Source organism: Ptychodera flava, chromosome 19 (genome assembly GCF_041260155.1).
Source record: "Ptychodera flava strain L36383 chromosome 19, AS_Pfla_20210202, whole genome shotgun sequence".
Lineage (NCBI taxonomy): Eukaryota > Metazoa > Hemichordata > Enteropneusta > Ptychoderidae > Ptychodera > Ptychodera flava.
This window is the reverse complement of record NC_091946.1, coordinates 12652678-12677746: the sequence shown is the minus strand read 5'-3', so window position 1 is coordinate 12677746 and position 25069 is coordinate 12652678. Positions and strand designations below refer to the sequence as shown.

The window sequence follows — 25069 nt, the reverse complement described above, 5'->3', positions numbered from 1 at the left end:
AAGAAAGGTTTAAACCTTCTAACCCCATTTTCCCGTATACAGGTCTAACTTAGCGGCAGAAGACAAAGGGGTTGGGTCAAACCATGATGGAAAAAGGGAGAATCCATCAGGTTGTCATTGTTGCTGATAAATGCATGTGTTAACTTCTACAAAACTAAAGTTGCTAAAATTCAGCACTCGGAATCTTGCATCGATGGGCCTACTGAGTGCCATTCACTCAGTGTAGTCGTCTTTGATCTAAGAAAATTGAATGTTTGATGTACTGGTTTATGGATAAGTCACAGACATTTCCAAAAATTCCTAAATTGACAGTAAAAGTTCAGAAATATTAAGAGTTAGAGGGTTGATAGGTGTATGTCATAAGACATCTGTTTTCTTCCTTTGTAACAGGGAGGCATGTAGATTTATCAAAGGAATTTTCTCTCACCTTTCGTTGGAGGTTTATCTGAGACTGGGGTAGTGGCTGTGTGACTGGTGTCTTCACAACCATAATCTTTGATCACCGCCAGCGAGCCTGGTCGGTATCTTGTGGTTCCTGGCGACAGTGGAGGCTCCTGACTAGTGGCGATCTTTTCCACGAAGTGATCAGATTTCGGTCTGGGCTTGTTGCTTCGCCTTTCCCTATGCAAAACTTCACCTGCAGTTGTACAAGGACAAACGGTTATGTTGCAGTAGTGTGTGACTGGGAAATGAAAGTTTAAAAAATATGCTCAAACTTTCCCAAGAAACTTTAAACCATTCTCATTCATAATAAAAACAATAATAATGGGTCAATTCAAATTTTGGTATTACATACTAACAAAAATTTACTGACATGTGAAATTCACAATGGCTGCTATTCTCTGTGATAACTTTACTTGGGGCAAATTCAATTTTCTATTAAGACAATGAAAACTTTATTCATTCCACAAGCTTCAAAATGAGTCCACACAACGATTGCAAAAATTTGAGTCCAAATATCTGTCCCCAGGGAGCATTCTACCTTAAAGGTATACTGTCACCTGTTCCAATTTTGCCACGGTTACCATGGAAAGAGAAAATCTAACCAATCACAGATTTTAAGCGGGTGGCCGCTTTTAAAAAACAGCGCTCTCACATGGGCATTTTGAATATCAAGGAACGCCCCTTGACCATATATGGGCATATTCAGACTACAGGTGACTGTATACCTTTAAAGGGGCAGGTTATTTATCAGCTTTTAAGCAACTTGACCACCTTGATAAAAATTTCAATTGAAAACAAAAGGCTAACACCATGTTAATACTCAATGTCAACAAGTATTAATTCCAGAACCAGGGATTGAGAACTGCCCCTTTAAGGGCATCTGTAAATAATCAATATCATCATATTTCAAGTTCAACAATTCAAAACATTTTCCTTCCCTTTTTTACGTCGTTGCAGATTTTGACAATGTTTACAATTCCATTGTTTTTTCCATCATCGGACAAAATTTTCCGAACGATGAATATGCACATTCTGATTTTGTAAACACATTTTAAAGAAAAATACATCACCAGTGGGTGTGAGAATAACTTGGGCACTCCAGCATTTGTGAACAAAATCAGTTTCCACTGTGTTTCCATTTCCAGGCGTTTTGTCAGGATATTTTCATTGACTGATAAGAGTGACTCATCATTCCAATCTCACAGAAGAGAGATCCAACTTTACCACTGAAAACAATATACTGTTCACCCCACTTCCCTGTGTATGGGTCCAAACTCACCATTGAAAACAATGGGGTTGGGTCAAACCATGGTGGTGAAAGGGTATTAAGGCTGATAAACATCAAAGTTGGAGGAACTTTATCACCAATTTCTTAATGTGCTGCCATCCTAACAACGATGCTAAGTATGGAGTACATTTTTAGAATACAATATGCATTGACTGTACCATATGTTGTTCATACAGCATTGATCACTGAAAATTTCAAAATTATCAACACTTGAGTTTAATTCAACAGTTAAATTAAGCCTTGCTCTGATCCAAATTTCTAGATAAAATTGATATTTATCATTCTATTAAGTTCAGGAAGAGAAAACTGCAATAATGAACTTTGCAAGGTTAGATTTCCTGTCAGCATGGCAAGGCATCTTCATTGTGCTATGACATACCAGCAAAAATGGGAAGAATGTACGTGCCACAAAAACCCCGATCTATCTTCCAAATTGAAGTACTGACCTAAATTGAACATGATCACGATACAGAAAATGACTTACTTTAACGTTATGTATACTTGTGACAAACAATACTGGTGTTTATGAACTTATTTCAAACTGCTATGTGCATATCTAATTGTGACAAAATCAGGTTCTGTAAAAAAGTTGTTGTTAAAAAAGTGCCGCTGAAGCTGTTTATGCAATTTAGACTACATGTCTCCTGCTATCTGACTCTACAACAAAACTTTTCAGCAAAGTCTAAATTTGTTTGGTTGGAACAAAAAACCTATGTGAGTACATGGCAACCAAGGGCAAGTGGAAATACGATACATGACAGCTGACACCTAGACTGAAGCTTGGTGACTTTGCAATCCTCATTTAAAGAGGACTTCAAACACTTAAAACTGGTCCCTTTTATGAAAAGCCACAAAAGAAACGTACAGTATTTCCTGAACTCTCCAACATCAGGTGAATTCTCAACATCAATCTAACAAAAGCAGTGGCTTACTTTGCTCTTGGAGTTTACCAAACTGCCAAAGATTTTAAAATAGCTATAAAAGAAGAAACAATTCTTAAACCAATATCCTATTTCAAGACTAAATACAGAGAAGCTTTCATGTCCTCACATTTTTCCTGGTGATAGCATGTGAGTCCCACATTTTTCTCCTCTGAAAAAGATCTTGTAATTACATGCAGCAAAACTTCACTGTAATATTATGTTTTACTGCACATCATCAGGAATTGATACCTAGGTAGTCGGTTGTAATGAATTTACTGGTACAACAAAGAAGGTTAGCTGTAAAAATATGAGTCAGGGAACTCAACAAAATAAAGGCAGCGGAAGAGACTCATTTTATGAATATACAGGTGATATATTTTCATTATAATCTGGAAGACTGTAACTCACCGAGTTCATTGTCGTCTCTCATTAAAGGATCAGAGATTGGGCGTCTTGTAACAGTCCTGGGTGGTGGAGCTGGAGGCCCGCCTATCGCTCCGTAGTCTTCCCATCTCTGATCACCAATGTCAGATTTGGCTCGGCGCTGAACCTGCCGTGGCCTGCGGCGACGCACAACTTCCTGTTCACCTGATGCTCCAGGGCTTTCCTGTAAGAGTTTAAGTCACAGTACTGAGTATACTTTGTGATCCGAATAAAAAAATTAGTTAAACACAAATGGCAGTTTAACTACCTTTGTATGTACCCTCCCCAACAACTTTGTTTCAAAAAAGGTACTTAATTTGTGGTGTTTCTGTGGATTATAAAATATTGATGCAAAAACTAGAGTGATGTACAGTGTTTGCCAGGAGACTGTATTTCACTGACATGCCAAAAAAGACATGAAGTGTCACAAACTATGGAGTTATAATGAATGTAAAGTTTGAAAAACAAAAAGCACTGATGGGGAATGCCCAAATTTCACAAAATTAATCACATTTCCATAACACTTAAATTAACCATGTAAATGTTGCATTAGATCTGAGAAGTTTTTCATGGAATATACCTGATGGAAGCTCAACACCAGAGAAATTTGTATCTCACATTTTCGTCAAATCATACGGGCAGATATTTGTCACAGCTAGGGTTAAGGGTCCGCATTATGAAGATATACTTGTGTGTAGAGAGTTTGTACCTTGTTCAAAGTAAGGTACAGTAATGTCTACATGCAAATTGTATAGCGGAGCAAACCAGTTCTGTATAAAATCATACTACAACACCAAATTATAAAAAAGCAACAACTTTAGACATGTTTGAAAAAATTGGGTTGAAACTAACAAAAGCTTTGACTTGCAAGGATAAAACTGTGTTCACATATGATACAGAAAAGATTTCAAAAGCACAGAATGAAACTTTAAGAGTACAGCCTATTTTTCATTCCGCTCACACGACATGCCATTTAACTTCTGAATGAAAGAGAGGAAAATAGCACCGCCGATTGTCGACTGTTGGCCGTCTCAGTGACCCTGTTTTGTTTGGCTGTCTCTATTACGCTTGTTTGGCATATCAACGGGTGAACTAAATCACCACGTTGAGGACAGAGGAGCTCATTGTTCGTATTGTACTGCCCATACAGGTGAAAACAGTGCCAAAAGAAACCACGCAATGGCCAAGGTGTGGTCTAGGGTCACCGTAACGCACTGCGATGTGGTGAAAGTAGATCTGTCGAAGGTTATGACTTGAAGGCTGTGAACTATTTATAAATGTGACCAGAAAATCTATAGATGTGTGAAATGTTCCGTCAACAAAGATTTCCCTTTTACCTAAGTTGAGAGTCACAAATTTTCCCCACCTCTTACAAACTTTTTGCCAACCTTACCCAATAAGGAGTCAATTTTACCATAGAAAGTGGAAAGGGTTGTGCCTTGTGACCAAATTTGGTGTTGTATGGGTTAACAGAACACCCTGAGAAAGTTTACTTTCCAGTTCAGAGAGGCAGAGCTGCAATTTTTTTTAAATTTTGCAAAGATTTTCACAGTCAAGATTTTTGCACAACATCCTGTTTGTTTGGGAATGGTTAAAATGCATTTCAGAACAGCACAAACGGTTAAACGGTGTATGTTTTTCTCACTGATTAAAAATGGGATCGGACAAAAATCACTTTACAGGAGATTAACTGCTATTCCACATCACAAAAAACCTGCTCCGACTAAAACTTGAAAAACAATATTATGTTGATCCCACATGGTTCAAGTATCAGATAAAATCTCTCTGTACTGTGCACTGGAGTTTAAATTAATTACACCAGAGCGGCAGTTAGGTCGTTTGAACATATTTCTTGTAGACACTATAAATTATGTCTCATTGCTTTCTTCATCTACTTTCTCGGTGAATGGGGCTTGAAATGTTGTGCCAGCTGCACTATCAGAGAAAAAAACAGGGTGTTAATAGTGAAAACAAAAAAATTACTTCCGCACTTAGATTTCAACCGACTCTAGCTGCCATTTTGAATATAAAATTTTGGTAAATTGCATGAAATTTGGCTCTCTGATTGAAAATTTGATATGTCACTGCAATGCTTCTCTATGTTTTTCTTCAAAAGAATCACATTGCCTAGTTCCTGCTAGGCAAAGCAGGAACTTAATTTTAATACTTTCATTTTTGGGTACCACATATATTACACACGTGTGCTCGCTGTAAAGTTTTCTCCGGAAACAACAATCATGAGAAACTTTGGCTTCATGTATGCTAAAAAATTATGGTTACGAAATATTTGTCATGAAAATGTTGGGCTTCATTCTGGAAGTTAAACAGTTCCAAAGTTGAATAGTAAAGAAAGAACTAGATTAATCCGTTGATTTGTTGGAAGTTTCAGAGAGAAGTGTGTTAGGAAAGAAACTTTGATAATCCGTTATGTTAAAATGGATCTGCTGCGTACAAAGACAAATTTGCCCATCAGCCACTATTTCTCATAAAATGATCAAACCGACTGTTGTAGGCAGCGGCTTCGACTATTACACATTTTAGTGTAATTTACATGTACTTCTAATAAAGGACCCCAAATGTTGAAATCAAAGCGGGTCGAGGCTACAGTACTTTTTCTATCATTGAATAAAGTTACTGAACTGTGTGTATTTTCAGTCTGTAATAACGTCAGCTGACTGCTGGCTTTGGGAGCTCTGCCGTCTGATGTGATGTAAACAGCGCCTGTGTAAAAGCGGGCAGAGCGGTGTGTAATACCGTAAACCGCCAATTGTGCGAGACTTATGTCGGCCCCCATGCCTGTGAGCATCTAATTTATTGCTTGGCTGGTTCCATTGTCAGCTCCTTAGAGAGTTCGGTCACACTTAAAGTTTAAAATCAGAATGAAGAGGCATGAAACAGCACCTATGGGGGAACGGATCAGATGAAACACAAAGACAGGGAACGGCAAAACGAAGAAAAGAACACACAGATATGTTGATGATGATAGGCTTGGGTGTACGGGGCGGCCTGCATATCAGAGCCACATTGTTGTTGTGTGAACCGCCAGCCTACAAAGCATGAAATAAAAGTATTAGAGACTATTGCATAGGGGTAAAAAGTATGATGTTTTTTGATAATCACCAGTAAATTTGAAAAGTTATGAGAACTAGAAAAAATCTATAAAACGTTATATACCAGAAACAAAAGCAATTTTAAGGAGGAAAAGTGACTAACAGATGATAGCACAGTACATTAATTGGCCAAATAATGTGAGAGAGTTTTAATACCTGTTGCCATGTACACTCTTACTGTACTGTAAATCCTACCATGTTTGTGGAGGAGGCAATTTCTATGTCTCCTCGTAAGTGACAGAAGGACACAATAGCAGCTCTATTAAAAGCTGTTTTACAACCTCAAGTTGTCCCATCTTCCGGACAATGTCTGGTGTAAAGAATGCTGTGTTTGAACACACACACACAGGTACACAACACATGCTGTCCTCAGATTCCTGTCGCGTGAAAAACACACCTTGTGTACAGAGCCGGGGTTTGTCGATAATCCTTCGCAGCTCCCTGTAAGATTACTCAGGGCTTCTAGAGTTACACCACAAAGTACACAGCTTGGCCCTGTCTTATTGAAAATGGGTGTGCTGTGACAATATGAGCAAAGTTTTAAAGAAATCTTTCATAGGAGGCTAGTATTACAGGCAAGACAGAAGTTAAATTTTATGTATGTAGGCTACTAGCTTACATGTACATTCAGAGAACTTTTGGACATCTTTCTTGTTCTATGTTTTAAGATAGGGCAGTGATTTTTAATACTTAAAATTTCGAAGCACAGTACGATCGGCTTACTATGCGATACCAGCATTACATGACCACAATGGATACCAGATAGAAATGGCGGGGAGAAAAACGATACCGTTGTTTGAAAGAGTCTATTAAAAAGTCAAAATCTGTTCGTTACTCAAACAAAAACGGGGATCAAATCACAGGATTCGCGCTCAAACTCCAAGCCTTAATTAAAAACTGTTAAAAAACAAGTCAAAGGGTTTGGCTGGGCGCTGAAGATATTGAAGTGAAAAAATGGCATCATGGCAACTCCCACTTCAGAGTGACAATACCCACACTGTAGTGGTGAAATTAAAAAGTGCTCACGGATCGAGGTGTTGATTTTTTTTTAACCTTTGACAGTGGCTATCAAAAAACTTCCTCTACTTTTCTAGGTAGTGCAGGACGTGCAAATAATCACGATCACTCCAATTTTCATTTTTTACCTACAGTATTTGGAATGTACTTACAGAAATGCACTAATGGTGGTTGTTGTATTTACATGTAAATCATGCAACTCTTTTTGCGTGCTAATTGTTATTTATGTCAGCACAAACAACTCCCTTCCAGAAGTGTCTGCCCTGGTAGACAATTCAATTGATCCTTAAAAACACCTGGAATTAGGCAGTGAATCCTTGAGATTAGACGAGGACATCTACCTTTTAATACAAGTGTGGCCAGAGCACAGACAGGATTGAAATTTGAATGCTTGACATTGACATATTTTACTTTCTGTTGGTCAGTGAGCAAACTGGAATGTGTTATAAACGGTGACTGGCAATATGGCTACTCCTCATTTCAAAAAATTAAATTTGACTAAATACCTTCATGTCTGACTGGAAATGATGGTTTTATATTAAAAATGCATGTAATAAAAGAGAAATAATCACAGGTGAAGATTTTTCTCCAGCAAATGAACACTGACAGTGACAATAAAAAGACAATTGACACACAAATGATGATACAATCTAGAATGTTTACCTTTGTGAGATCATCCTCTGTAATCGACACATCTGTGCTTGATCGTGACTGGTTGTTATTGATTCCACTGTCGTCGCTTCCACTCCAGCTGTTCGTCCGTTCCTTTTTCAACTGGGCCATGATTCGTTCATTCTCCACGGGAGACACGGCAAGTTTACGTTGGCGTCTGAGGCTTGGCCTGCGTTCGAAATTAGGGGTGCTGGTTTGAGTCCTATCACTGTCATCCAGCCTGGAGGACATGTCCGCTCCCGAGTCTTTCCTGTGTACCTTCTGGATCCCTGAATATTCCGGCATTGCCGTGGTATCTCCGGGAGATGACGAGTGGTCAACTGGGAGACTGCTGTCAGATACAGACTTCTTACCATGGCCCTGTTTGTGTTTTGTTGTTCCCAAGATACTCTCTGAGATCTGCTTTTTGAGCTTCTGTAGTTTTTCCCGCGGTGATTTCGTCTCTTTTCCGTCAAAGTCAAAGGAGGTTATGGAGACGTTGCTGACTCCAGAATTTCTTCGGGTCACAATCGAGGAGAGAGAGTTTCTCTTTGAGGTTCCCCATCTATCGGGTGGGGAATGTTTCTTGTCCCGTTCTGGTTTGGGAGTTGAAGATGATGTCCCCTTTGACATGTTGTTGTTATCCTCTGGCAGCGGTTTCAATGGAGAAATTTCAAGCACATAGTCTCCATCTGGATCATTAAGTTGCGCAATGAGTTCAAAGTCTGCCTCGATATCCAGCGTCCTATACGAGGTATCATCGGCAATTTCGAGCTGTCCTTCATCGTAGGCAATCAACATGCTCTTCTTACGTGATCTTGCCAACAGTGACTCATCACTCCTTGGTGATCTGTCCTTCTTGCTCCGGGAACTCTCCGCCGCATTTTGGGTGTGTAGACGATTAGACGACGGCCGACTACGCGCTGGGTCTCTCTGGGACAGCTGCGAAGTGTGATGTGCGCACTCCCGTCTGGTAGAACGCCAATCACTGCTTGGACAAGGTTCAGGTACAGAGCAAGACTCAGATCTGTTCACATCGGTTGGGTCGGGTTTCTGTACTGTGTCTACTGAATGGCTGACAATGGGTCTAGTATTTCCCAGCTCTAACAAATCTCCACTTTGTTCCTGGTCCTTCACCTGTGTAAGATCGCTATTAGTGACACCTGGCCTGGCTGCTGTGCCAGTCAAGACCTCTCCTTTCAAGTTCTTGTGAACCTCCTCGGTGTTCGGACTGTTGTTGTCAAAATCAATATTAGTCCAAGTCCAGGCTTGCTTTGGAGTGCTTCTGATGCACTTGTCTGTCAAACATTTAGGTCGGGCTGTTATATCACTGGTGTTAATGCTAGGAGGTTGATCGTTTTCCCTTAGACAGGCTGCGTCTTTGCACATGGCAGCCGCCGTGTAGCTAGGTGGCCCGTCAGTGTCCCGACATCGCTTTGTGTCTGATGCAGCGTCACTCCTCGCTCTTTTATCCACCCTTGGAGTCACACCTGAGCTGTTCCGTTGAATTGGGCCATTGTTCTCCGCCACCTCACAATGCCTATTATCCGAGTTTAGCATATCTATGCCTGCTACTCCCTCCCCGTCACCCTGTCTGCACTCTGTCTCCTCTCCTTCAATGTGACGCAGCACGTACCGCGTTCCTCTATCCGAACCGCAAACTAACAGACTTGTGCCGTCATGTTCCTGTGTGGGCACCACTGTCCAGTTGCAGTCGTCTTCGGCAAAGCCTTGGCACGTTTCTTGTATTTCATCCCCGGTGGCTCCACTTTCGTTCTTTTGTTGTCGACATGAAAGAAAACAAAAGCAAGAATTTTAATTTTATAAAGGTCTTTTCACAATTTTGTTTGAGGTGTAATGAGACCCATATAAACCATCACCAGCACTGTGGGAAATCAAATAGCAGAGAAGAAACACAATTGTCCTGTATTCAAGAATAAACGCCGGTAAAGACTTCAGAGATCAACTATGAAATTTACGGCTTGCACATAAATGCAAAGAATGTACAGTGACAATTAATAATCTAACACACAATGCAATGTTTACAGGCCAGATTGAGCCACAGGTCATAAACAAGAATTTTCAATTTCTCATTAACATTCGACAACAGCATGTTGCATGTAGTTAATCAGCTGGGTTGAAGGTCACTGAAGGTTGCTCTCCATTTTTTCCTGCAATTTGAAATTTATCATCTAAATTAACTTTTCTATTTCTATATTCGTTAACCTTTTGAGCGCAAAAGTCAATTTTTGCCACCTTTATAAAATGTACCCGAGTCAAGTTTTTTTCCGAGTTATGCCAAAATTTTGATAAAACACTGTAGCCAATGAAATTTTATGTGCATTTGGTCTAAAATTCTCAAAACAATTGCAGAAAAATTCATAAAAATTGGTAAAATGTTGCAATCAAATTTCAGTGGGAAATAATTACAGCACTCAAAGGGTTAAATGTCCTGTTGTTCCTTTCATCCCCTTCGCTCCTGGAGATGAACGATTTTTTTTGCTTTTGTTGTTCCTTTATTCCATTGTCAAACTTTTAGGGTTGTTAATATAGACAAATATCTGGATCTATCAAAGTTCCAGCTATCTGCAATTTCTTGTGAGTTATCACACAAGATATTGTTTTACAAAACATGGTGACATTTTCAAGCTAATTTTAAGTGCAATGTGATGTAAATTATGCACTTTTCACGCACAACTTTTAATTTTGAAACCACTCTTTCATAATAATCTCTCTGTATTTTCCAATCTTGAACCCAGAAATACTGTTTTTTTAACTTTGCTGATATTGGACCGAGAAACAAAGCAATGGAATTTACCAGCTGTGGCTGACTTATAAATCACTCAAAATGAAACTGCATTTGCTCAGAACCAAAACTAACGCAAATTATTCAAAAGTGAAGAAAAAAGAAATGACAGCCGGACAGGGCACTATAATTTTCAGAAAACTGAGAACTCCGCGATGGTGCGACATTTAATCCAGTCTCAATGACACTGCAAATATACAACAACAAATTCTAACACGACGCAGAGCCTGGCTTGGTTTTCAAATCATCACAATTCCGTAAATCAGGGTAATTTCCCTCCAGAGTGTTGAATTACTTGTCCAGCAATCATCAAAGGAATATGGCGCCTGGTGAAAGCAGCAAACAATCCTACAGCGAGGGGAACAAAAATTATAGGGGACTGAAAAGAAAAGTTTCACCACGTGACAAACTTCCCTGCTGTTCTCCTAGAGTTTTTTCTGAGATAGGGTTGTTCTGAGCGATCATGCATCCTACAGAGGAACCCCTAAAATCACCAAGTTTGGATATTTTTTTTCACTCGCTGAATAATGGGAATATGATACCGGAAAAAGCAGCTGAAAACCTAGGAATTACCAAGCCTCTCGGCTTTCATATCTACAAATGACTAGGATCATCAGAGATCAGTTTTCTGGAAAATGACAGATTGTCTGAGTTTCATTTCTGCAATAAGCTAGAAAATTAAAACAAAAAAGCAATCTGAAGTTGGAATCTGACAATTATCACATTTTAGCCGAGGGTACAGCTTTGTTCAGTGGGGAAAAATGGGATCATATTTGATTTGCTACAAGCAAAGGAGAAAATGATGCAGTTTTCCAACGAATACACACAAGAAAATCATCTCTATCATCTTATTCATTAGCAATTATAACCCACAGCTTTATGTATTTCAATATCCAATCATTAATATTGTAACGACACTGCTTGTTTTTGGGTGGCAAGTGAAAAATCACGTTCCCTGATGAGAAAGAAAGTACCAAGATTTTCCATCGCTTCTTTTGATGAAAGGAATGCAACGATACATGCATGTGATTGATTTGATATTTATCCATGAAATTGATTTCCGTCATTGTCAGGAATGAATCAGTCAATCAGAATTGAAAAGGATAATGCCAAACACCCTATCATATTGGTATTGACAACGATAATAATCTGCTTTTATTGTATTACAATAACATTATCCCAAAAGTACAAACCGTGGTCTGTCTGACGTCCTTTTAACATTGAAATTATTCCTAGTACAAACTTATGGTTGCATACTATTGAGAACCTATTTCAAACATTTCATGCAATAAAACTGCACTGACATAGAATATGTGATATAAAATTTATGAATAATTACTACCGATGGGTCATCATTAAATTTGCATACTTAAACAATATCTAATTATCCATTCATGAATATTGCAATATCATGCTAATAAACTATTAGATGTAGCCATAGATGAAAGTTCACATGTATCTCAAGTATTGCCATCTCAACTACAAAACAATGATTGCAATGCCAAAGTCTTTATAATTTGACAATAAGGTATTTTTGTTTTACATTCTGAGTTATCTAGAGATATATTGAGGGCTGAATAAGAAAAATACAATGAGTGGTTGGTTGTAGACTGTCAACACAGGCCCTGCTAAGAAGAATATCTAAAACAAATTTTGAAGACAATTTCTGGTATACATGTATGTAGGCGTGGAATCACACCATTGAAGTGGTTCATCTACAATCATAATTTGATTTGGTTGGCAAAAGACAGAGTATTTGTTTAGACACTGAAAGGAAATACATCACTTCTGAAAAAATATTCACTTCAAAATAATGTCAAATGTTGGCCATATCATCCCTATACATGTAAGCTCTAAAGCCTAACTGTGCAGAGTAACCATGATCACCCCCATTTCCTGAGTGTAGTCTGACCTTCATTATTGAGAACAATAGGGTTGGTCCAAAGTTAGGTGGTGCAAGTGTTCGATGGTAACATATGCTTGTCGGGGAGGGGGTGTTCACAGAAGTGGGACAGACAGGAGAAAGGAGAAAAGAAAGTGGAATTCTAACTTTTTAAACTTTGGAAAATTAGGCCACCAGTATAATGGTGCCCATTCATAAAGTTGGTGACGGTTAGTTTGAACAATGAACTTATTTTGTAAGAAACCTTGAGTGATATCTTAACAAAAACCAACTCAGCTACCAGACTGCTGATGGCAAGCATAACGCTCAGACATTTCCTAGAATATATATTATATAAGCATATTGTCCCTGTCTTTGAATTATATTTAATTTGGTATTTTCAAAGTTGATTTGATCTGAACTTGTTTATGCAGATATGTAGGAAATCTGAGGGACTTGTTTGCTGTTGTCTTATTGGTTGAGCCAAGAGTGTCAACTCTCTGATTGGACAACATTTGTTATCTCTTATTGGTTAAGCCTCAGAAATTTCTTTTCTGATTGGACAACAATGTCAGCGTCACCATAGCTGGCTTAAGATAGGTTGATTTTGAACGATACATGGGTACCTTTTATATATTCAACACTATTCTCATTGAGTCACATTTCTGCTAGCTTGATGACTCCTTGATATAGTAAAATCATTGATTAATCATGGGACTGAATTTGCTATTTTATCAGATGGACAAAATTCACTGAATTAAACTCCAGTGAAAATGCTAAAGAACAAATAGATTTTATAATTTTACAGACAAATCTATGAATTTTAAAATCCAAACGAAAATGTCTTGAACATCAAAAAAGTGAAATGGGAGCGAGAGAAAATCAATGTTTTGCACAGTATAATGCCATGCAGAATTGTATCAACACGAATATATTTCTTTGAAAGTTTTACACTGGGATCAATATTACAAAATACCTGTAAAAAATTTGATCACAGTTGTATGCATGTATGCAGTGTTGCCGCCAGGACGCGCCCTTGCGACAATGTCCCCAAAATGGAACCCATTGTCCCGCACTCTTGCGTACTGCGGGTCACCTCGGGTGCACTCGTGAGTCGACTGTGATGGGTGTAGTCTACAAGTAATATCTGTTTCTGACGATGATCTTTGTTTTGGAAAATTATTTTGAGGCTTACACTTACATACTTTCAGAGCTTAGCTATGATTAAAAGTAATTAAAACTCTGCACTTGATATCATAATTTGCTTGTCCGTCAGAGCTCTGATTTGCGGCAGATATGGTATACTGCTTCAATTGCCTGAAATTCAAGCATGATGATAGCGACGCGGTCCCGGTAGCTTGGATTTCGTTCAGTGAAACTAATGTGCTACGAAATAATGCAAAAAATGATTCACAACTGCTTGTTGTCCCCAAAATGTACAAAATGTCCCCAAAAATAAATGGTAGTGGGACACAGTGTCCCCTGATCTAAAATTCCTGGCCGCAACACTGTGTATGCAGTATCAAACACTAGTTAATGGGTAAAATGAGAAAAATTGTACCAGATACATTGTAAGATCTATTAAAAAACCTGAAAAATACCACTAGCACTGTGTAGCAGAATCTTTCTTTAGTGTGTTAACATTGTCGGTCAAGACACCTTGTTCTGATACAGCAAGGACACACCAAACTAAGGTGACTTCCCAGTGCAAACAAGTCACACACTTAGGCAGCCGTGACAGACTTGAAAGTGGTCACGGCCATCATGGATAACTTTAATAATGGAGTGTAGCTGTGAAATTGTACACTTCCTTTCACTTGATTCTTAGTTCATTGATTTCCTACTTTGTCGCTTTCACACAAGCCGACGTTTCACAAGTCTATGTTGCTGATAAGGATCTAATTTATACAGATCGGACAAAACACCAGAAACCTTCACCGACAAGTTTAGTGTGAAAGGATACTATTTGGAATGTGGACGATAATTATCTTCTCATTCGTTATCGGTTAAACCATGAACTTTGACGAAGTACTTAGAAATGAACTCTGGTGTTCCAGACACAGACTACCATTGAATCTATTTTAAGAAACGTGGGATGTGTCGCACATTTCGTGCACCCACTTTCACTTTGAAAAAACACATTGCTTGAAATTTTGCTCCTGGAGTAAGTATTTAACTTTGACAAATATTTAAGCTGGAGTGGTTGGGACTTAAGGTTTAATTATATCCTCCAACGCACTTGAAACAAACTGTGTGAGTACACAGACCTATGTATATTTCTACTCCTGTGCGTCTCCCTGAGAAACGAGGAAAGAATCCACAAACAACTATATACAGGGGAAATGAAAGGTGTAAATGAAGGGAGAATTTAATTCAACGGACAGCAACACATGCAATGGCATGCACTGTACGTACTACTTTACTGTTGGTACCATCTCGCAGAGATGACAAGGACTGACAAATAAAGTCATAAAAACCAAACGCTTAAAACTTAACCATGCAGAAACACTCATTTGCACATCTTCCTTGTCGTCCTTGACCAACATTTTCACACAGGTTTGTCAAGGTATTCTGACCAAAGTTGTAAGGTCAACCTCACATATTAGTGACATTGACATTTTCACAAAAATAGGTATCTGAAAAACACTTGTTTGGCACTATTAGCTGAAAATAAAAAAACAGCTTTTTGTTTTAGTTCAATCAAGATCTTGTGTTTTACAAGTGCAGCAAATACATGTTCCAAATCAAATCATCTTTCTTAAAATCGAGAATACCCTTTTGTTTGTAAGGTTGAATAAAAGTTTAAAGTTCTATCGGTAGTTTGAGGCACATCTTACCTTCAACAACTTTTAAATAGTTTCATGCACTTCGGAATACCACAAATATTCATTTTTATTCTCCTTAAATGTGATCTCAAGGAGATTATGCAACGCCGTAAACTTTGTTAAAGTCAGAAAAATCTGAACACACTTCTACTTCAGATGCATTCAACTTTTTTCAAGACCACAGAAAAATTGAACAAAAAATGAAGATATTTAAAGAAAGCAAACAGTTTATTGGACTAAGTGTAACACAACATAAACAAGTAAATGAGAAAGTCAGGGTATGTAGAGATTTCAACGTGAACACATTTTAAATGCATTTGGTCTTTTTGTTAGTATATTTTGAGTGTGAAGATACCGTACAAACATTTTATACTGAGATTTGTATGGAAATGTTCAAGGTATGGGGAAGAATATGAACACATATGAACATGACAGTGGAATCATGTTTGTTATTTTTATTTATAGAATTGGTGGAGTTTCATACATTCTGACTGCGCAAGAAACACACAAACAGTGGCTTGGTAATCCTAGACACGGCAGGCGGGATCCTTTTGGTAAGCAAGAACACGGTAGAATAATCACTCCTTTGAATGGCACCCCAACAAAGGTGTGCAATGTTTTCTAAGCCAATACAAACACCCTGAGACACCATGACCGAATCTGATTGGTTGACAGCTATGCATTGACGCCAAACTACCCTTACAAAAACACAACCTGATCTGAGGCTTTATTGGGTTGAGGTGAAAATACTGCTGGATTAGACAGCATTCTGAAGAAGTGAAAACAGGGCTTTTGATCTGCGATTCAGAATCGAGATATTGATACGTCATGCGTTTTGCAAAGCCAACATACTTCGTTCGGTACTTGTTCAGATTTGTGGCAATCAATGTATGATTGGTATTTGTTGTATAGTCTAGTGAGATGTTCAAATATTCATCCTCGCCAACCAGTACCCACGAAAAGGTAATACACCATATTACCTTTTGAAGCTAAAATCCGTCCTTTCATTCTAGAACCAGAGCAAAAGAATGGACTGATATTGATTAAAAAACACAGGATGGCAGCAAATGGTTCATCATCAGATTCTTAAAATATCCGGTGGCTCTGATGTCATTTTAGAATTTCGGCCCAAAGTCCAAGACATTCTTGTTACAAACTTGCGAGATTTTTCTGCACATCAAAAGAACCAGTTTAATTCTATTTTCTTCACATCTTCCTTTCATATATTGAGCAATTTGTGGAATAATTACCATAAAAATTTCTGGCTTTTACGATAACAAACTAACAAGGTGGTCTGTGTCTGACAGCATGCAAGAAAAAGTAAACAGTACAAAACTGGCACTCATGAAGGTGATAGAAAACACATCAATGTATGTCATGTGCAGGATAATTGGTCAACAATGGAAAGATTGCATTCACACACACACAAGATGCACACACAGAGTTTTATATGTACGGAAGATTTGTTGTTGTAGAGAAAAATGATACAGAGATCATCTGAAAAATTAATTAAATTTTAAGTGGGCACCCAATTGTAGTTTGAGAAACTAGTATTAACGAAATAAGTTTAGACAATTCTGTCTTCAAAATGCAAAGAAAGTTTCAACTATTTAACACTCTGCCCAATATCTCACTTTGCACTAAAATTGGTGTAAACCTCAGCCTGCAATGAATTCCAAAAAAGAAAAACTGTTCAACCAAAAAAAATCTACAAACAACACCGTGGAAATAGAAGACTGAAAAATTGAAGATTTCTTTGTTGGCAGGAGAGTTACTAAACCAAAGCACGGTCCGGCTCCTCTATCACTAAAGTTACTAAGCACTGAACTCTCCAAATGATAATCAACATAACTCTTTGTGCAAATGTTGGAATTTCTGTGATTTCTTAGGATTGGAGATATACCAGTACTAGTCAAACCTATGTACACTGATCACTCAAGGGACCAAGACCACGTTATGGAGATGGCATTTCTATAGAGTGTGGGTGTGGTATTACTTTCAGTGTGGGTGGTGTGCTGAGTGATGAATTTAGGAACAGATAACAGTAGTGATGAAACTCAACATTTACTCTTCAAATCATGAGATTTATACATTTAATTTCTGAAATATTCTTGTGATCAGATATAAAATTGGTCAAAATAGTCTAATTTATTATTTGCAGTCTGAGCAAATTTTGACCGAGGTCTTTCAAAGTCTGATATGCCGACCATTATGTGCAGGTTTTGTATTAAATTGGAGCATTTACATCTGGCTACGCACTAACAACATAGAAAAGGTTACTGTTCTATAGAGGGCCTTTAACACGTAAAATGTTGTGGGACTACCGCTAAGTGACCACTGCAAAAAGGTGACTGCACTGTATTAAAGGTGATCACTAAGACAGGATTTACTGTAAAAAAGTAAAATTTTCTTAAGGTTTTATGTGCCTCGAAATTGAAAGACTTATACTTTTTTCAAACTTTCTTTAGGAAACCTTTGATGATTTCCTTTCAAAATCAAGACTTAAAATCAAGGGTTACTGTGCAAAATTTAGTACTAGAGAAGAAACCCATTACCCAATATTTAATTTAGCATACCAGTTAACACTTGAAATTCAAAATGGCTGCCATCTCTGTGTTAACTCTATGGGGAAAATGAAATTTTGACTTTAACAAAAATAAGCTGGTGGAAGCTTTAGTAACCCCGCAAACTTCAAAATGAGCCACAACAGTGGTAGACCAAGTATTGTAAAAGTTCGAGGGTCTGAACATCTGTCTCCAAGGCACATTTCACCTCAGGCCATAGACCCTGGGAAAAGTAGGAAGCGTGTTCGCTTGGTTTATAAGCTGAGGGCACACTTGATGTAAACAACAAAGACCACTTCATCAGTAATATCAATCCACATTGCATACTGGTATGGTACATCCATGAAGGTCTTATGAAAATTCTTCCTTTCCGGATGATGGTTTGAAAAATATGGTGCTACATTCGACAACTGTATATGCAACCCTTTCTGAAGTAAAGATAAGTTTTTCTGTAAAAGAAAACTTATCTACATAAAGATAAGTTTTTCTGTTTTATCAATGAAGTTGTTCAGTGTAGATGGCTTTGACATTCACAGTGTCACACTGGCATCAGGTCTACTCTGGAAAGCTGCTGCATTGCATCGCTATGACTGACTGAGATTCTGTGTCTACAAAGGTACCCTGTTGACATCAATGACCCTCTTTGAACCAGGTAAAGAGTAGAAAACACATAATTGTTTACAAACAGATTCCATGTCCACCAAAAATAGTGAAAGTAGGTGTAATAACTCTTCAAAATGACTGTACTTGAGGGTAATTTCACATCATAAACAACATTCTCTCCTATAGTTTGATCAAAAGCCACAGACATACTCTCCTTGCATACATCAAAATCATAATGAGCAGTTTTGCTGTACTTGTCATGACAAAATTGACGATTATTTTGTAATACAACCGAGCTGCACTAAGTGTAAAGAACAATCAAAACATGGTAACAGCTCTGATTAAAAAGTAAAGGCTATCGCTGCACCTTACCTGAAACTGATTTCGCTTGATCAGGCTATCAGATTCTGGTGGCATATAAGTTACAAGGACAGAGTCCAGAGCACCTGAACACATAGCAAGGTCGACTGTACCAACAATTACACACACAGCATGGCTTAATACTAATGAATAAGTGCCGATAACATTGACAGGAGGGATGTCTTAGCCACAAAAACAAACTGACACTTGCATTGTTAGCTGTGCTCTCTTTTCATGAAAAGAGACTATTTGCATAGCCTCGTGGTTTTAATGAGGGTAGTGGTGATGGGGGACTTGAGAGCAAACCAACCATGACATCATTGTTTGGGTATCAAGGTACAGTCACTCCAAACAGAAACAAAAACCATTCTCCTGTTTGAATATAACTGTACATATTTTTAAAAGCACCATGGGAACTATGTTGTCATGGCAACATGTATGCAAAAGTTTATGTTCAGTCCATTTGGTAAATCAAGGTTAAATCATTGATATTTTTCAAAAAAGTTCACATAGAAATAACATGATGCTTGAGTCGATCCAACTCTAACATGTAGCTATTTGGGTTTCGAATCTAGACGGAATTGCCAGGTCCAAACACTGAAGCCAGGAATACAAGCAGCAGAATTGAGGCTAAGCAACTATCATCACTTTTTGGAATGACCCCTTCTCCAAGGAAGTACAGCAGTTACTTCCGATGGTAATTCCATCGTAATTACGGCATTCATCCAGGTGCCACTTGAGTCAATTACTGACTTCATGAATACACAATCCATTAATTAACCTTCTTGTCCTGTCACAGCGGCTTCTAAACAAGACATCAAACCAACTTGATGGAAAAACAAAGCAACAGATACAAGGCGACAGGAAGTGATAAGACAATGTCTTTCAGGTACTGGAAATGAGACCTCCAGGAGAGCCAGCTGGCTGAAATGTCATATTACCCAATAGTTCTATTAGTTTTGTCCTTTTCCACCCCTTAAAAAACCTAATGACGTACCTGCAGGAGCTAAGCAGTACAGGGACAACAATTTTAATTTGGGACTATGAAAAGGTGACTAGTTTTATTAAGGCAAGTGTCAAATATTGAACTTGGGTACAGGCGAAAAAGGCAATTTAAAAATCTCACTTTGAAGTAAAGAAATATGCTTAAATTCAAGTCTATCAGAAATGTTACATCTAACAATTGATGTCAAAAATGTTACATTTGCTAGTTATTCCTAAACATCAGCCAACAGAAAGATAGACTTCTTAACTGCTGGTGTCACCTCTTAAGCAATGTGTAATCAGAGAATGTCAATTTCAAGACTAAACTTGCATTTTTGAAAGGCCATAGCCTCAATTAGGACACCATAGGGGTAAAAATCCACGGCCTGCATTCACAATTGAAAGGAAACTGATCAGGTCTGGTCATGGTGGAGTGACATCAAAAATGCAAGAAAAACTCAATCTGAAAGATTTCTCAAGATCTGTTCAGTATGAGGTCAAAGACACAGGCACTTAGAAAGGTTTGATATCCAAGCGGACTTTGTGTCCAAGTGTTTGGTGATATTATTTTCATGCCAGGGATCATGCAGGGTGGGGAAAAGAACCGAACTATATGTTAGGTACAGGGTATGCTGGAGCAAATTGTGTTCCTATAACATTAGAAATGGAAGTAATACATTACAGTGTTATGATCTCTGTATGACAGAGTTATGGGTTTGATAGACTTTGGACTCTTCACTAATGTATGGACTCTTCACTAATGTATCTCAATGTGACAGAGGTAATGGTTGAAACAGGAGCCTGTCATCACCAAGTGACGTACCTACTTTACTCTTACGAACTTGTAAAACTCCTGGGTGGGATGGCTAAATAACTGTGACTTTGACAAGGAACACTGCGCAGCGAACAATCGCTGACATTCATCATGGACAAGGATTCCATTCAACGAGTTAAAGTCCATGGAAACAAAATGAATGAATGAATGAATGAACTACTATACGACTTGACCAGGTCAGTGTGAGAACTCTACAATCTTTACCCAGTCAAGCTTTCATGGCTGATGTTGTTGTTGTTGTTTTTGTGACAGAATAAGAGGGAAACTTGATCTGTGGGAGTGAACGCATTGCTAAGTCAAGGATGATCTCCCGTGTTACCTGTCCTGTGATAAGATCGGTCATGTTTTCTTAAGATCCTGTGAAGGTGAGAGTCGAGGTTTCACGACACCCTTGACAAAACTGGTCGAATATAGTTTTCACAGAAACGAAATCATTCTGATTAAAGTAATATCATTCAGGCTCAAATACGCATTAACCCTTTGAGTGCCAAAGTCAATTTTTGTTGCCTTTATAGAAAATAAAATAGCCAGCAACTTTTTTCAGATCTAAACAATTTTTTCCAGATTTTACCAAAAATTTTGGTCAGAAGGCTATGACAATGAGGAAGGTTTTCTACTTGTGCCCTATGGTCATTCAATTTATAAAACGTACATTAGAAAGTGCAAAAAAGAAAGTTAACCCAGCTTTTAACAAAATTTGGTCAATTAATGAGAATGCTCCCAGAGCACAGCGGCAACAGACACCTGTTAGGTACAACATCCAGATCAACATATTTTAGACAATGGACTTGAAAAAGAACAATGTATTGATGAGCTTATTTCAACAGCAGTTCTAGAAGAATGGAATGAAGCAGATTTTGCTGAAATGCCCACAATGAACGGTGCATTGACATATTTCTGTTCATAAGTAGAAGAACAACTCACCTCAAGACCTCGATGCCAGCTTGTGAAGCTCTCAATTTTTTAAAAAGTGTCAACGGCTGACAACTTCAAAGCAATGCTGCAATGAAGCATGTTTGTGCACCGTCCTATTATTCAGCGTCCGTCTTATGCAAAAAACCACCGCTGTTTATTCTAGACTCCTTCATATATAATCATATTGACTCATGAGAACTGGACCTATTTACATTCAGTTGCATCTCACGCTGCGTGATGATTGACATCGCAATTCAGAGAGACCCAACTCTACAGATATACCGTAAAAACCCTATCAATTCAACCACTCTATTAATTTGACTACCCTATTTTTTCTCAACATAATTTTATTTTACCCTTGTCAGTTCGACCACCGATGCAAAGTGGGACTTTTTCAATCTCTAATAATTCGACCAACCAATCATGACAAGCTGTTTTGAACATTTTATTTTTGATAAAATACACAGAACAATACAGTGTACAACATAGAATGTCTAAGTTAGGACTTCAGGAAAGTCACCTTTATATGTTTCAATCATCCAAGATGGTAAGCATATCACTTATTAACGGTCAAAAAAATTGAAATACCTGAAAATTAGACCACTAAAATTATTTTGGCTCTATTAATTTTCTAATAATTCAACAATTTAAAATCACAATTATTTTTTTCTGGTGGAATTGATAAGGTTTTACGGTAGCATGTGACGGACAGGCCTGGAGGGAACTGTGAATAATATCTTTACCAAACATTGGCCAACATATAATTTGTGCCTTCTGATACAAAAATTTTGCGGAATTATCTTTTGGAATTATTATCAATTTTCCAAATGAAGTTATAAAATGAATTAACTTTGCAGTTATAGGTATAACTTACATTGAGTAAAACTGCACTGGATTATGCTTGTCAACACTTACGCACTCTAGCAATAGAGTTCTTCAGTTTTCCAATACAGTTTACATTTGATTGCCCTGAAGGCATAATAACTGGTGGCGGTGAATGTTTGGCAGGAAAAAATCAAGTGAAACTGATAGAAAATATGTTACTGATGAAAGATGGGGAGAAATCCGAACACTATGGAATATAAATGATAATTTATTGATATTTCTGTTACTGGCATAGGGATGTCAGATTTAATGGCACATAAGAGGTGCTGAATAAACTTGAAAACTCAACGTGGCAAAGTTGAGATCTGGTTTCTCTGTATCGCTCAGATTGTACTGAAAAGTAACAATGCAGTCCTGTGTGTACGTTGGCTTCATGTGATATGGCGGTTATTTAATCCCCAGCTCGGCATGACCAATAAAGCAAAGTTTTTGACCAGGTGAAAATGCAAGCATCAGTTTAAAATGACATTCATGAAACTTGTGGCTGAATTAAACCACTTCATAGCATTGAAGGATTTTACTTCAAAAACGTTATGGATAAGGTCACATGATAATCCTTCACAAACAACATGCACTCTAAGGTACCGGTAGTGACTTGAAAGACAAACTTTTGCTCAAACTTTTCAAAAGGAAACTTTAAACCATCCCCTTTCAAAATCAAGAATAGAAATCAGGGATCATTGTGCAAATTTTTGGTACTAGAAAAAAAAAATTACCCAATATTTACCAGCACTTGACATTAAAAATAGTGGTCATCCCACATGTTAACTCAGTGGGAAAAATTACATTTTCAATTTTCACAAAATTAAGGTGGTGAAAACTTTATTTACTCCGTGAGCTTCTAAATCAGCCCACACAAGTGGTAGGCCAAAAATGTACTAGTATTGTAAAAGTTTGAGAGTCTGAATATCTGTCCCAAAGGCGCATTCTACCTTAAGTCAGTCTGTTTTCAGTGACAGGTATATGATGGTAGAAATGTACCAAACATGAGCAGCCAACGCTTTTATGGACACTCTGAAAGTTTTTCAAGAAGAAAATTTCAACCGATATAAGCTGCTTATGCCAGATTTTAAAACAGACATGAATAATAATAATATGTTTATTCAAACACAAAACTTTGTTGCTGTCTCCCACGTTGAGATTATCCTTCAAAATGGTTCACAAACGAAGATATTTGGACTACGGCATACTTGAAAGGGGTCTAAGGTTCATAAAAAGAGGATTTTGTCGATGTTCTTGATACAACAAATCCATAAACTTCACTTTCAAGGAAACCATAGGTCATTACAGTCTGCTTCTAGAGGACAAAGTATTTGCTTGGGATGCACTCCAGGGATCTGTTAAGCGTCGCCAAAGAATGACAAAAGTCAATCTATGTGCTCACGGGAGCACAGGATAAATACAAACTTTGTTTAGACGCTGTTCAAAATGGAAATGAGGCCAATAACATCTTTGTTGTATTGTCAATGGAAGCCGAGATCAAATTTTCTCACATACAAAAGAAACTCCTTCCGGTGTTTGGATTTACAAGTAGAACCTGAAAAAAAAAAGGACCTGAAAACTTTGGGCATTTTATTTGGGTCATTCTGAAGGCCGAACATGGAGAAGTGACCTTCCAATTGCTGGCATTCACTTCCTATTCAGTGCAAAAACAGTTTATGTAAACAGTTATTTATAATTCCTCTCTTGTACACACTTACATCACTGTGATGGACACTCTGAGAAACTTTCATGACCTCATGAATTTCATTGGAAAGAATGATGCATTGTGGGAACTTGACTCCAACAAGGTTTCATTCACTCAACACTACTTCAGACCTTTCAGAAAACGCCTTTGGAGTAAAAGTAAATACCGGAAATGAGAGAACTGTTGTGTCTATCAAGTAATATTGAGTTTATTGATGTTTTCATATGGTTGCAGGTTACATCTGTCTAGTACATCAGGTTTTATTTAAATGACTTTCGCTATGGTATATACTGTGTCTTGTATATTTGACTTGGTTCTACATTGGTACACGTTTTAAATATTAATTATATAGATAATGTAAACATCAAATGAGTTCATTCAAACTTGAAGGCTGGGATTTTCACATACACATATCAACAAGTGTGTCAGTGACATTTTGTGATGTTTTTGGCTTTTTCCTCAGGGAAACATACAAGTTTTTGCCAAGCAACTGGCATTATTTTTTTGTTCAATACTTCACTCATCAACTTCAACAGACACTGGATCTGTGCGGTCAAACATCTATAAAGATGTTGAATCAAAACCTTGTAAAAACCCTTAAATGTCAAAGTCCTCCATCTGTTTAATACTGAACTGAAGTCACTTCATAATTGACCACCTTTGAAATATTAATTGGTTTTTTTTTCAGGATTCCGAGTGAATTTTGTTACATATTCTGGGTTGTAAATATGCTCATTGTTAAAAGCCACTTGTATTACTGGGAACTGATTCACGGGTGTCAAAGAAAAGTTTCAGAAAATATGTCACAACTTCTGATGAACACTCTAAAGTACAGTACCAGTAAACGTTCATCAGGTCTAAATTGGA

At 37.8% G+C, this 25069-nt stretch overlaps 2 protein-coding genes across 3 annotated transcripts in view; one reads left to right on the top strand and one right to left on the bottom strand.

The window, feature by feature from the left end:
- The window catches only part of LOC139118616 (alpha-1,2-mannosyltransferase ALG9-like), a 513500-nt gene that overhangs the window by 407620 nt on the left and 80811 nt on the right, over positions 1-25069 (top strand). The gene's annotated exons all lie outside the window — the stretch shown is intronic.
- The window catches only part of LOC139118615 (uncharacterized), a 59019-nt gene that overhangs the window by 13915 nt on the left and 20035 nt on the right, over positions 1-25069 (bottom strand). For both annotated transcript variants that reach the window (XM_070682028.1, XM_070682029.1), the window contains exons 2-4: positions 7869-9632; positions 3064-3262; positions 428-637 (exon numbers count right to left, since the gene is read on the bottom strand). In XM_070682028.1, the coding sequence (XP_070538129.1) occupies positions 428-637; positions 3064-3262; positions 7869-9632 (2173 nt within the window). The remainder of the gene's footprint in view (positions 1-427; positions 638-3063; positions 3263-7868; positions 9633-25069) is intronic.